The sequence below is a fragment of the Hypanus sabinus genome, chromosome 22 (genome assembly GCF_030144855.1).
Source record: "Hypanus sabinus isolate sHypSab1 chromosome 22, sHypSab1.hap1, whole genome shotgun sequence".
NCBI classification, from domain to species: domain Eukaryota; kingdom Metazoa; phylum Chordata; class Chondrichthyes; order Myliobatiformes; family Dasyatidae; genus Hypanus; species Hypanus sabinus.
Window position 1 is genome coordinate 23649601 of NC_082727.1, and position 13979 is coordinate 23663579.

Consider the following 13979-nt stretch of genomic DNA (forward strand, 5'->3'; position numbering starts at 1 on the left):
ATAGGTGTTCAGCGAAATGGTCTCCCAGTCTGCATCGGGTCTTACCAAGATATAAAAGACCACACCGGGAGCATTGGACACAGTATACCACTCCAGCCGACTCACAGGTGAAGTGTCGCCTCACTCAGAAGGACTGTCTGGGGCCCTGGATGGTGGTGAGAGAGGAAGTGTAAGGGCAGGTGTAGCACTTGTTCCGCTTACAAGGTTAAGTGCCAGGAGGGAGATTGGTGGGAAGGGATGGGGGGGACGAGTGGACAAGGGAGTTGCATAGAGAGTGATCCCTGCGGAAAGCAGAAAGGGGGGGAGGGAAAGATGTGCTTGGTAGTGGGATCCCATTGGAGGTGACGGAAGTTACGGAGAATTATACATTGGACCTGGAGGCTGGTGGGGTGGTAGGTGAGGGCAAGGGGAACCCTATCCCGAGTGGGGTGGCAGGTGGATGGGGTGAGGGCAGATGTGTGGGAAATGTGAGAGATGTGTTTGAGAGCAGAGTTGACGGTGGAAGAAGGGAAGCCCCTTTGTTTAAAAGAGGAAGACATCTCCTTCATCCTGGAATGAAAAGCCTCATCCTGAGAGCAGATGCTGCAGAGACAGAGGAATTGTGAGAAGCTGCAGTACCGTTTCCTGAATGGTAGCAGCTGGAATAGATTGTGTTTGGGGTGACTCAGTCCCCAATGATCCCACAAGCCCTTTTTCACACGTCTTTGTAAATGTCCTGAATCATGATAAGTTCACAACTACAGATGCGCTGGGCTGTCCATACCACTGTGCAGAATCCTGCGATTAAGGGAGGTACAGTTCCCATACCAGGCAGTGAAGCAGCCAGACAGGATAATCTCAATTGTGCCCCTGTAGAAAGTTCTTAGGATTTGGGGAGCCATACCAAACTTTCTCAACCTATCTGAGGTGAAAGAGGCACTGTTGTGCCTTTTTCACCGCACAGTTGGTGTGTACAGACCATGTGAGATCCTTGGTGATGTGGATGCCGAGGAACTTGAAGCTATTTACCCTCTCAATCCCAGATCCATTGATGTCAATAGGGGTTTAGCCGTTCACCATTCCTCCTGTAATCCACAACCAGCTCCTTTATTTTTGCGACCTTGAGGGAGAGGTTTTTTTTTGATACCACTGTCAGAGAGATGACTTCTTCCTTGCAGGCCACCTTGTTATTGTTTGAGATTAGGCCAATCAATGTAGTGTCGTCGGCAAATTTAATTAGCAGATTAGAGCTGTGAGTGGCGACACAGTAACGGATATACAGGGAATAAAGGAGGGGCAGTACACAGCCCTGAGTGGCTCCTATATTGTGAGTCAGAGGTGTTGAGGTGAGGGAGCCCACTCTCACCACCTGCTGGCGATCTGACAGGTCGTCCAGGATCCAGCTACACAAATCAGGGTCAACGCCGAGGTCTCTGAGCTTCCTGTCGAGCCTGGATGGAACTATGGTGTTGAATACTGAACTGTAGTCCAAGAACAGCATTCTCACATAAGCATTCTTTCTCTGCAGATGTGTAAAGACAATATGTAGAGCAGTGGCTGTTGCGTCATTGTCGATTGCTTACATCAGTAGGTGAATTGTAAGGGGCCCAGTGTGGGTGGTAGCAAGCTGCAGATGTAGTCCTTGACCATCCTCTCAAAGCATTTGCTTATTACTGAGTTGAGTGCAACAGGACACCAGTAGTTCAGGCATGTTACCTTGGTCTTTTTGGGTACAAGGACAATGGTGGGTAATTTGAAGCAGGAGGGCACTCTACACTAGGAGAGGGAGAGATTAAAAATGTCTGTAAATACACCTGCCGGTTGTGCTGCGTACATCCTGAGTACTCGCTCTGGGATGCCGTCTGGTCCCGCAGTCTTGTGGCTGTCAACTCATTGGAAACCTCTGCATACCTCAGCCTCAGAGATGACCAGGTTGCAGGTTGTAGCAGTGGCTTTCCCCAGAGGCTCAGAGTTAGCGATATCGAACCGAGCATAAAAGCGATTGAGCTTTTATGGAGAGAGGCCAATGTTTGGCTTTGAAGTCTGTGATGGTATGCAGCCCTCACCGCAAGTCATATGTGCTATTTATTGTGAATCTTGTCTTAATTTTGTCCCTGTATTGTTGTTTCGCAGCCTTGATAGCTTTGTGCAGATTGTAGCTGCTCTTCTTGAGCTCTTGTTGATTACCAGCAATGTAAACTCTATTTACCTTAAGACAGCAAGCACCTCCTCTCTGTAATCTAGATGCAGTCCAGGACCTCATTATTGTTTTGCCTCAGTTCTATAGACTTTGTGCCCATCTTTTGGGTAAATAACAGATGCAAAAATTTCCTTTACAATCTCCCCCATCTCTTTTGGCTACTTACATAGATGACCATTCAAGAGATCAATTTTGAATCCCTTGATAAACACAAGTGATTTTGCAGATGCCGGAAATCCAGAATAACACACACAAAGTGCTGGAGGAACCCAGTAGGTCAGGCAGCATCTATGGAGGGGGTTAAATGGTCGATATTTCTGGCTGAGACCCTTCATTAGGACTGTCCCTTGCCATCCTTTTGCTCTTAATATCTGTACAAGCCTTCACCTTGTCTGCCAGAGCAAATGTCTTCTTTTAGCCCTCCTGATTTACCCTCTGAAGTGCTCTCTTGCATTTCTTAACGCTCCTTGAGTGCCTCATTTGTTTGCTGCAACCTATATCTGCTATGCACCTCCTTCTTCTTCTTAACCAGGGCCTCAATATCCCTCAAAAAACAAGCTTCACTAAACCTAGTAGCCTTGCCTTTTATTCTGACAGGAACATACAAACTCTGTACTTTTGATATTTTATGTTCGAAGGCTTATCACTTATTAACGCTCCCTTTGCCAGAAAACAATCTATTCCAATCCATACCTGCCATATCTTTTCAGATGCTATCAAAGTTGGCCTTTCTCCAATTCAGTCTTAAACTGAGGGCCAGTTCTATCCTCCTCCATAACTATTTTGAAACTAATGAAATCATGATCACTAGACCCAAAGTGTTCCTCTACACACACTTCCATCACCGGCTCTGTCTCATTCCCTAACTGGAAATCCAGTATCACACTCTCCCTATTGGGACTTCTATAGTATATATCGATTAAAGAAACAACCTGAACACATTTCACAAACTCTATCACAGTGTGGGAGTCCCAGTCAATATGTGGAAAGTTAAAATCAGCTACTATCGTGAGGTAATGTTACAGTTATATAAGACCTTGGTTAGCTCCCCCTTGGAGTGAAGTGTTCACCTCACTGAAGGAAGGATATGGATATGATAGAAAGTGTGCAGAGGCAACCTACAAAGATGTTGCCTGGATTGGAGAGTGTGCCTTAAGAAAATAGGTTGAGTGAATTTGGCCTTTTCTCCTTAGAGCAACGGAGGATGAGAGGTGAACTGGTAAAGGTGTATAAGATGATGAGAGGCATTGATCATGTGGACAGCCAGAGGCTTTTTCCCAGGGCTGAAATGGCTAACACGAGAGGGCATAGTTTTAATGTGCTTCGAAGTAGGTACAGAGGGGATGTCAGGGGTAAGTTTTTCACACAGTGAGTGGTGGGTGCATGGAATGTACTGTTCACAATGGTGGTGGAGGCGGATACAATAGGGTTGTTTAAGAGACTCTTAGATAGGTAAACGGAGATTAGAAAAATTGAGGGCAACGCGGCAGGGAAATTCTAGGCAGTTTCTAGAGTAGGTTACATGGTCGACACAACATTGTGGGTCAATGGGCCTGTAATGTGCTGTAGATGTCTATGTCCTATATACTATCTGTGGTGAACTACATATACCTGTCTGGACACGCCCCCTGCTGACTGCTCCTGTGCCCCCTCCCACTGACCGTGGCTCCTCCCACAGACCCCGGTATAAAGGCGATTGAGGCCTGAGCCCGGCCCTCAGTCTCCAGGATGTAGTATGGTGGTCAACTACTGCTTGTTCTTTCTTCCAGTAAATAAAAGCCGATATCTTGCCTTCACATCTTAGAGAGAGTTATTGATGGTGCATCACTATCACAAATTTTTTTTAAATGTTGGTTCTGGCATCACAAGTGGGAAGTGTGTGTGGCATGGATATGATGTCAATACTATGTGCTTGTCTTTCTTAAGGGAGAATGTAAGGAATGTAAACTATTTATGGCTCTGGTGAAGAGGAAACTTAACTCAGAATTCTTTAAGCGTTGGTGCAATGCTTCAGGACAGATAGCTTAAGATTTATTGAAACCTGTTCATTATCAACAGGCTAAAAGACTAACTACTGACAGGTTTTGCTTCACTTTTATTATGTTGAGTGCCAGGCTGGGATGCATTCTTGCTCTTTCCTTGTGCAGGTTTTGTTGAGAAAGCTGCAGACCCTCACAAGTTTCTCTTAGGCTTTCTATCTGGCAAATTTCTTAAGGATACTTTAATTCCTTCCAAGCTTCAGATATCAACAACCCTACACATCCTCTTCCTTCAGTTAACTTCAATATCTAGAACTGCACTGCTGTGTTGTGTTAGAAATACTAGTGCATTTAGCACTAACACCAATTTTGATCCTCTGCAAAGAAAAACTGAGGAGCCAATCACAAGAAAATGTATAGCAGAGTTAGGATGTTTTATGCCCTGTAGGAAATATTAACATGTAGCCTGGGGAGCTGCCAACGCTAACTTGAACAAAGCTGTTTACTGAAGGACAGCGAGACAGCAATAATGCACGCTGTGATGGGAGGAAGGCTATCTGTTTGGAGGAGACCCTTTTGAGTTCAGCCCAGAGGAGACATTAAATGTCCTCATGGACAGAATGGTCATTGAGACACAAAGCAACTTTCTTGCAAATGGCCTTCTGCCAGGTATACGTTTCATCAGTATCTCCATCATCATCCAGGAGTTTCCAACACAACTCGTACAACTTGTTGCTTGTGACTACCTTTTGCAGGGTGTGAGGAGAAACTCACCATTACCCCTCATCAGTAATCTTTGAAAGGACACTAGCCAAGAGATGGTAGAAGAGATAAACGGTTGAAGGAGTAATTGACAAATCAGGACAGACAGGTGGATGAAGGTCTGTCACTACACTCAAAAGCCCATGTGCCATTTCAGCACTATGACAGGTGTGCAGAACAGATCAGTGAGGGCCATATAATTGGAGAATGAGCTGTAGTTGGCATGAAACCTGGGGAATCTGATGTAGACCGTGCTTGTGGAGATTCCATACATCCATACTGCCCAAAGAATTCAGAGTCAAGGATGGTTCAGGCAAACAAAAGATGGCTGGCATGGAATGATGAGAAAGTGCAGGGTAACAGCAGAACAGAGCAAGTATTGGGCCAGACTGCAGAACAGGGAGAGGACAGGGAGAGAGGGCAGGAGGTCAGAGCAGGGAGAGACTTCCCAAAGTTCTGTTTAGTTCTGTTCAGTTTTTCACCAAAAAATTCAGGATGATCTGTAAATAATACAAGAATTAGTGATCTCTTACCTCACTTAATCTGCAGCACTTCTCCATGTATTTTTCAAGACTATCATTTGATTGTCTCCTTTTCAATGATTGAGCTACTTCTGCATGCTCCATTTTACCTTCCGAAACTGGAAGAGAATTGGAGTCAGCAATGACTATTTCAACGAGTGATACATGTTTGGATTGCTTCACTGGTTCATCCACGGCTGGAGGACTCAGACTTAAGTGGATGCTTGACGTGTTGTCCTTTCTCCAATCTGTAGAAGCTGTGGGCTCCTCTACTACAGAGTGTTGCTGCTCATCAATTTCTTGATCTTCTTTTATGCATGCTGCAGAATTGGGACAGGAATCTGCTGGAGGTGATTGCTGGATTGCAGACGTGGAAGAAATGCTCAAAGCCATCCCTGAGTCACAAGATGACACTCTCCGATGTATGACAAGGCTCTGTTCGGACCCCGATGGGGTCAAGGGAGAATGTGCACCACTTGGAAATTCGGCACCAGAGTCCTCAGATTCAGATTTATACAGTTTCAGAACTGTGCAGTTTGAAGATCCCTTTCTGTCAACGAGTTCTGTTAACAAGTTCTGGTCTCCAGACATTGCTAGATCATTGCCACCAATGGTTTGTGATCTTGGATAGGTCTCAGGGTTTCTTGTCTTGGCTAGTGTTGGATGGGAGGAGATGTCCTCACACTCCAAGCCATTTTTCAGGGCTGTCACTTTGGTCAATACTACTTTTGTCTTGGATGAATCCTGTTTCACCACTACAAAGACAAAAGCAAAATGCCACACATAATCAAATTCAGTTACTTTAACAGCAGAAGCCTAATGTTGAAGTTTAGCAATCAAGCAAATTATTCAGCTGCATGCAGCTAAGCCCCAGTCAGAGCTGCATTCAGAACTGGATCCCAAACGGTATTGCAATGAATTCTAACTTGTGCATTTATGACAAGTATCTAATTTAGCAATGAGTTTTGAAAACACAAACAAAAAAGCTACTGAAAACACTCAGCAGGTCAGGTAGTGTGATTTTAAATAATGTTCTTTCGCTCGGGAAGAATAGTGGGGATGAGTATTGGAATTGTGGACTAGTGAGTCTTACATCAGTGGTAGACAGGTATTGAAGGGGGTTCCTGGAGACGGGATTTGTGAGCCCTTGGAGAAGTGTGGTCTGGTTGGGGATAGTCAGCACGGCTTTTTGAGGGGCAGGTTGTGCCTCACAAGTCTGATTGAATTCTTTGAGCAAATGACAAAACTGATTGATGAAGGCAGACCAGTGGGTGTGAATCTTGGTGGGGCATTCAATGGAATTCTCCATTGTGCAGGTTTGAGGATGATGTGAATGCTAGTGGTGTTGGAGGTTGTCGTAGGTTACAATGGGACACTGATGGGTTGCAGAGCTGGGCTGGAGGGTGGTGAATGAAGTCTGGTCCAGCAACGTGCGGGCTGATTCACTTTGGAAGGTTGAATTTGAAGGAAGAATGCAGTTAATAGCTGGATTCTTAATAGTGCGGAAAAACAGAGAGATTGTGGTTTCCACGTCCATAGATCCCTTGTGGTTGTGGTGTAAGTTGATAGGGTGGTGAGAAGGCATGTGGTGTGTTGGTCTTCATTGGTCAGTGTCTGAGTTCAGGAGCTGTGAGGTAATGTTGTGGTTCTGTAGGGCTCTGGTTGAAACCACACTTAGAGTGTGATGTTCATTTCTAGTTGGCTTATTGTGGGAAAGGTGTGGAGGCTTTGGAGATGGTGTAGGGGATTTGCTGGGATGCGGCAAGCATTAGAGAGCATATCTCATGAGAATAGGTTGAGTGATCTAGGGCTTTCCTCTTTAGAGGAAAAGAGTACGAGAGGTGACTTGATAGAGGTGTGGTGGAGCTTGTTAAAGGTGGAGATTGTGATGGATGATCAACTGAATGTGGAGATTTGTGGGATGAAAGGTGAGGACTGGGGGAAATCTATGCTAGGCTTGTCAAGCAGAAGAAGGAATATGAGTAGAAGGGTAGGAAATAAATAAGATACAGTGTGGTCAAAAGGCTCTGTTCTTTGCAGAAGAAGGGAAGCTACATTTCAAGAAGGAAGAAGACAACTCAGAGGCACAGCTATGGAAATCTTTGGAGAAAATACAATATGGACAGAGGAATAAGGAGAATGAAAGGAGTCCTCATTCAGAGGTGGGGGTTGAAGGAAACATAGTTGAGTTAGCTGTGATGTCTGTAGGCTTGAAATTAATCGAGTGGCTTGCCTACCTTCTAAAGGGAGACTGATAAATGTAGAAATGGAGAGAGAGATGAAGCTGAGAGCAGGGTGTGAAGCTGCAACAAAAGGAATGAAATTTTTAAATGTACATAGAAAACACAGGTGCTCAGGTTTACCTATCAATGATGACTCTGAGCAAAATGGCTAATATATTGCCACTCTCTGCTCCTTCCCCAAAGCCATTTAGTTTATTTTTCTTTGAATACTAATCCCAATGCCTTTTAAAAACCTTGACTGAAATGGTTTCCACCAGTCTCAGAGACAATCAGTTCAGCATATAAACACTATTTACACCCAGTGGTCATTTTATTAGGTACAGGAGTGGAAGCCAGTGTGGCTTTCTGCTGCTGTAGCCCTCCATTTCGAGATTCGACATACTGTGCTTTCAGAAATGCTCTTCTGTGCATCATTGCTGTAATGCATGGCTACTGTCACCTTCCTGTCAACTTGAACTAGTCTTCCCCATTCTCACGTTTGGTCTGAATATCAACTGAACCTCCTCACCATGTCTGCGTGCTTTTGTGCATTGAGTTGCTACTACATGATTGACTGATCCAAAATCTGGATTAATGAACAGATGTACACATATACATATTAAAGTGGCTGCTGAGCATATGTGAAAATATTTTTGCTCAAAGTTTCCATGTACCTCTTGTCCAACACTTTAAATCTCTGCCTCTGTGCTGTTGAACCAATTACTGATTCAGAACCGTTTTTCTCTCCTTAACCTTAATTCAACAAGATTTTGTATGCTTCTGTCAAATCTCCTTTCAGTTTCCTTGCTGGAAAGAACCATTCCCTGTTCTCTGGTCTAACACCTTGCACCTGAAATCCTTCTTTCTTAGAACCATTCCAGCAAATCTATTGTGCTTCCTCTCTCGAATCTTCACACCTGCATGAAATAATTGTTTTCCAGGTAAAAAAAACAAGGATTTTTATCATTTCCCTGCTTTTGCCCTGAAACACAGTTTTACTAACTCTCCTGCAACTTTCAAAGACTTATGCACATGTACAGTATACCCACATGTATTCATGGGGATCGTGCCATTTGGTCTATATTTTTTCTCATTCTTTCCACACTTCACAATTTAATTTCATCTGCAGCCTATTTATTTCTCTGGTTTCTTGTGTTAGGGTATTAGTACTAATAATATTCAATTGTCCAGAAGATTAGCCAGTCCAACATGACCAAAGTCCCAAGCGTGCTGGTTTATTGGAGTTTTACTGTAAATGCAAATATTATGTTAACTTTAAAATGCCTATTTTGTTTTTCTTCTCGGCTGGTATGCATCTGGAACTTTAGGATATGCAGTTGGGCTGGCAACTCTGTGGCTTCACGCTTCCAGGAATTTTCTTTTCTGTTTTTGATTCAGACTTTCAGTTTCAGCATTTCATTTTGCTCTGTGCTTTACAATTGTCTCCCATACCCTTAGGAAAGGCATGGATGCAACAGAACAATCAAATATTCCACTCTTGACTCTTTCCCACACTGGCACAGATGAGTGGGCGTGATGGCCTGCAACTTGGCTACGTTGCCTGATTTAATCTTTCTTGGAAAGTCTGATGTAAACATCCAAAAAAATATATATTTCGGGTTAATGATTCCAGGTTTTGATGGACATCTGGCTCATACATGCGCCATGGCTGTTCAGATAAGAGCAATAATCAAAAGCAGAATCCATTTTATTTTCACTGACTTTTATGGCACGAAATTTGTTGTTTTGTGGCAGCAATACAGTGCAAAAACTCTGCCATGTCTGGCTGCAAAAGGAGGAGGGTTGGGCATGGGGCTAGCAACCCCATCCTATTAAAGCTCAATGCTACAGAAACACCAACAGAAGCTCCAAAAACTTCATCCCCGAGAGAGGAAGAATCTTTGAGGATGGGCTACACTGGGGACAATTTGAAAGACTGGTTTTGGATAGATGTCTCTGGTGAACTGCTGATAGCAGCCTATGCCCCATCAGGAGTGATGGGCTACGAAGAAGAAGAGTGCAAAGCCATAAAAATTACTGTAAATTACAAAATAAATAAATAGAGCAAACAAAAGGAATAATGAGATAGTGTTCATGGGCCATTCAGAAATCTGGTGGTGGAGGGGAAGAAGCTGATTCTAAAATGCTGAGTGTGTATCTTCAGACTTCTCCTGTCCTGGATAATGAGGGTGTTTAACGATGGATATCACCTTCTCGAGGCACTAGCTTTTCAGGATGTTTTCGATGATAGGGAGGGTTCTGCCTGTGGTGGAGCTGGCTGAGTCTCTAACCATCCATCCCCCCTGCCTCCATATACGTGACGCAACCAGTCAGAAAGCTCTCCATTGTACATCTACAGAAATTTACAAGAGCTTTTGGCGACATATTAAATTCCTTCACACTCCTAATGAGGCAGAATTGTTGGCATCACTTCTTCATGATTGCATCAATGTGTCGGGCACAAGATAGATCTACAAAATGTTGGAACCTAGGAATTTGAAGCTACTTCATTGCTAAGGCCTCATTGAGGACTGCTGTGCGTTCTCTTAACTTCTCCTTCCTGAAGTTTACTATCAATTCCTTGGTCTTGCCGACACTGAGTGCGAGGGTGTGCTGTGACACCTAACAACCAGCCGAACTACCTCACTTCTGTACACCCCTTGTCACCATCTGAGATTATTCCAACATTACAGGTGTCATCTGAAACTTTATAATAGGCATTTGAGCTGTGCTTAGCCATGTACTTGTGTGTGTCGAGAGAGTAGAGCAATGGGCTTAGCACACATCCTTGAGGTGCACCATATTGATTATCAGCGAGGAGGAAATGTTATTACCAATTTGCACAGCAGCTGATAAGGAAGTTGAGGATCTAGTTGCAGGCAGTGGTACAGAGGCCCAGTTTTTGAAACTTGTTGAATAGTACTGAGGGGGTGATGTTGTTGAATACTGAATTATAATTGATAAACAGGAGCAAGCCTGATGTATGTTTTATTGTGTCTAGGCGCTCCAAAGCAAAATGGAAAGTCAGTAAGATTGTGTCCACTGTAAAATTGTTGCAGCGGTAGGTAAATTGCAGTGGTCCAGGTTCTTATTCTAGCTATGTCCAATATCTCAAAGCATTTCATTAAGGTAGATGAGATTGCCACTGGGCAATAGTTGCTGTAGCAATTCTGAAGTGTGCAACGGTTCCAGAATATGAAATGGTCTGTTTTAAGTTTGTGTAAGAACAGTGTGTGTGAGTCACTAATTGCTTTTATACTTTCAGAGAAACTTCCACAAAACTCATTTGTCTGGATAACTAGGAGTATTGATAACATTCAGCATGGTTAATCTATGCTTAATCATGTCAGTGCAACTGGAAATAATGTCCAATCAAGATATCATTCATTACTTAACCAAAGCTAAGTGGCCATCAGCCCAGGGCCGACCAGCTACTATGACAACTTAGTGCACTTGCTGGCACATTCTTGTATCATTTGGCATTAAGGCTGCAGACCTCAATGGGAGCTGACGAAGGAACATGAAGCCACATCCGCAGCAGAACATAGCACAGGAACAAGCCCTTCATCCCACAATGCTGTGCTGAATTAATTAAAATAGTAATCAAATCCCCAGCTAAAATCATTGCTTCTGCCTACACAATGTCCATCGTTTCATTTCCTGCACATTCATGTGCCTATTATGTGCCCCTTGAATGCCTCTATCTTATTTGCCTTCACCCCCACCCCAGTCAGTGTAGTCCAGGCACCTACCACTCTCTTTGAATCCTTTGCACCATCCGAAAATTCACTGATCTTCATTTTATCTGCAAACTTCCAAACCCACCCATCTACGTTTTCAACCAGGTCATTTGTGATTTAGATATACAGTGGACTCCAGTTGATTAGGCCATTGTTTAATCGGGCAGTCGTGAAATTTAGGACAACTCATACAGAACAAAAACTGATCAAAAAAATTGCTGAGATTCCATTTATTTATTTGCTGCTTAACTGGGGCAGGAGACTGTTACTGAAAAAGTTCTAACTAGCATCAGTCTCGTACTAATGTGGCTGTTAGATGCTACAAAGTGCTTAGAGCAAAACTTTTAAAATAGCGTCAATTGCATGTGTTTGTGTTCATAAAGCAGTGACTGTTGTCGCCGATAGTTGGTGAGAAATAAGACAATTCCAAACTGTTTTGCTCACTGCCGTTTCATGCATTTAAGCTTGGACATGCCAGGAATTGAAAATGGCTGGAAGTGAAAATGAACCATTTCACTACTTCAACAAGTTAGGAGCAACAAAGAATTTGAAGGTATCGACAATCATCTTGAATGTTACAATAAAAATGAAGATTTGGAGGATACAATTGTTAAAAGGATTGTATGATTGTATGAAGGTAGTCCATTATCTACACTAGATGTCTGCCCCGATTTTGTTCATTTACAGTCACTCAAAAGAACATGGCAGCATACATTGGATTAATTCCTCTGCTGATAACTATTAGAAACTAACAGTTTTATAGTACTGTAGTGTTATATTTCATTTAAATACATAATTTGTTATTCAATCGGTCCTTTTTATACCTTTTTAACTATTTCCATGAAACTTCAGATATTGGGGCAGTGGCTTAATTGGGCCAAAACGTATGGTCCTGATGTGTCCCAATTAACTGTACATCAGAAATAGCAGAAATCCAAGTACAGTTCTCTGCAGAACACCATTAGCCACAAATCTCCAGCCAAAATAAGTCCCATCAACCTCTCTCTCTTCTATGGACAAGCCAATCCAGAATCCAAATAGCTAATTCACTATAGAGCACATCACATTGAGTTAGATCTGGACCTTGTGGCTAAAGGGATCGGGGGTATGGAGAGAAAGCAGGTACAGGGTTCTGAGTTGGATGATCAGCCATGATCATACTGAATATCAGTGCAGGCTCGAAGGGCCGAATAGCCTACTCCTGCACCTATTTTCTATGTTTCTATGCATCCTAATCTTCTGGAATCTTCATTAAAATCCATGTGGACCATATCTACAGCTGCATCTTCATCAATCACCATCATCAACTTCTCAGTAAACTCAATCAAATTAGTATGACATGACATGCCCAGCATAAAGCCATGCTGACCATCACTAATTGTTGAATCAATCTTATAATCCTGTCATGCTGTAATGTTAATCAGTACCATTGTTTGTACAGTATCAGTCTCCCATTATTCTGGTCTGTTTTGATAAAATCAGCATCTCCTTTCCTAATTCTATGGCTTCAACTCCTACAGAGTGCAAACCCCACAAGATTTCAGTTCTACATTGACATCACATGATCTATTAGTCTTAACTGAATTTTCCAAAGATTAATGGTTTATTTCAGAGAACCTTGCTCATAGGCTAAGTCAGAATGTCTCTGGTTGCTCTTGGCTTAGATCTTGCAGGTCTTCCTTTCACAGAATTGACTTTCTGTGCACCAAGCTTATAATATTCAACTGGTTCTCTGAATCAAATCCTTTCTGTTCCCCCTAGGCTTAATTTCTACACTCCACAGACATCTGCCATTCTCTTTGTTGAGCACTGTTTGTAGAAACATTTTACATTCCACAATGCACACTCTCCCAAATGTAAAGTGTTTCTTTTCTCAGCCACTAAGTTGCTTAACACAGTCCAACAGTTAGCCAATATTCCCTGTACATTCCCTTTGTTGGCTTGTGCACTGTGCTTCAATGCAGGAACATCCTCCTGCTAGACATCTCCAGCTTGGCTTTAGATAACTCTGCAGCTTTGCATACCTCCATACATATAATTTGCTAGAGCCATTTCTGCCTCATGTAGTTTGGTGCCAGCTGCAGCGGAAACTTGACAGGGCAGAAATGGAGCAGGCTTCAGTTACCACGGAGAAACCCATGAAACACATCCAAAGTCTTCTTTCTTCAGCACAGTCTCAGAGATCTGCTTTCTGTACTCTAAACCAGAGGATTTACAGCCTCTCACTGTATGTTCTCTGTACGTGCAGGTCAAGAAGCTTTGACAGTGATACAACTTGGATCAAAAAAGAACACAGCCTATCGCAACTTCATCCGAGGACAGTTCCAGCAGCATTATGGAACATAAAATGGTTAAAGCAGCGTGGCCAGCAATCAAATTTGGATGACTCACACAAAAAGTAAAGACTGATTAGTCAATGTATGTTCGCAAATTTCTTTGTGGCTACTGTTTTAATATTGCTGTTATTTAAAATATATTATTTAATTCATTCCTGCATGTAGACTTCACTGAAATCTGCAGATGGGGCGATATGCCGAGGCTTGTGAAAGACAAGATAAGAGCTTTTAATCTTCACC

At 42.9% G+C, this 13979-nt stretch overlaps 1 protein-coding gene across 3 annotated transcripts in view; it reads right to left on the minus strand.

Annotated features, from left to right (window-relative positions):
- The window catches only part of si:ch211-250c4.3 (uncharacterized protein LOC100535981 homolog), a 109684-nt gene that overhangs the window by 64453 nt on the left and 31252 nt on the right, over positions 1 to 13979 (minus strand). For all 3 annotated transcript variants that reach the window (XM_059947317.1, XM_059947316.1, XM_059947315.1), the window contains one exon: positions 5454 to 6196. In XM_059947317.1, the coding sequence (XP_059803300.1) occupies positions 5454 to 6196 (743 nt within the window). The remainder of the gene's footprint in view (positions 1 to 5453; positions 6197 to 13979) is intronic.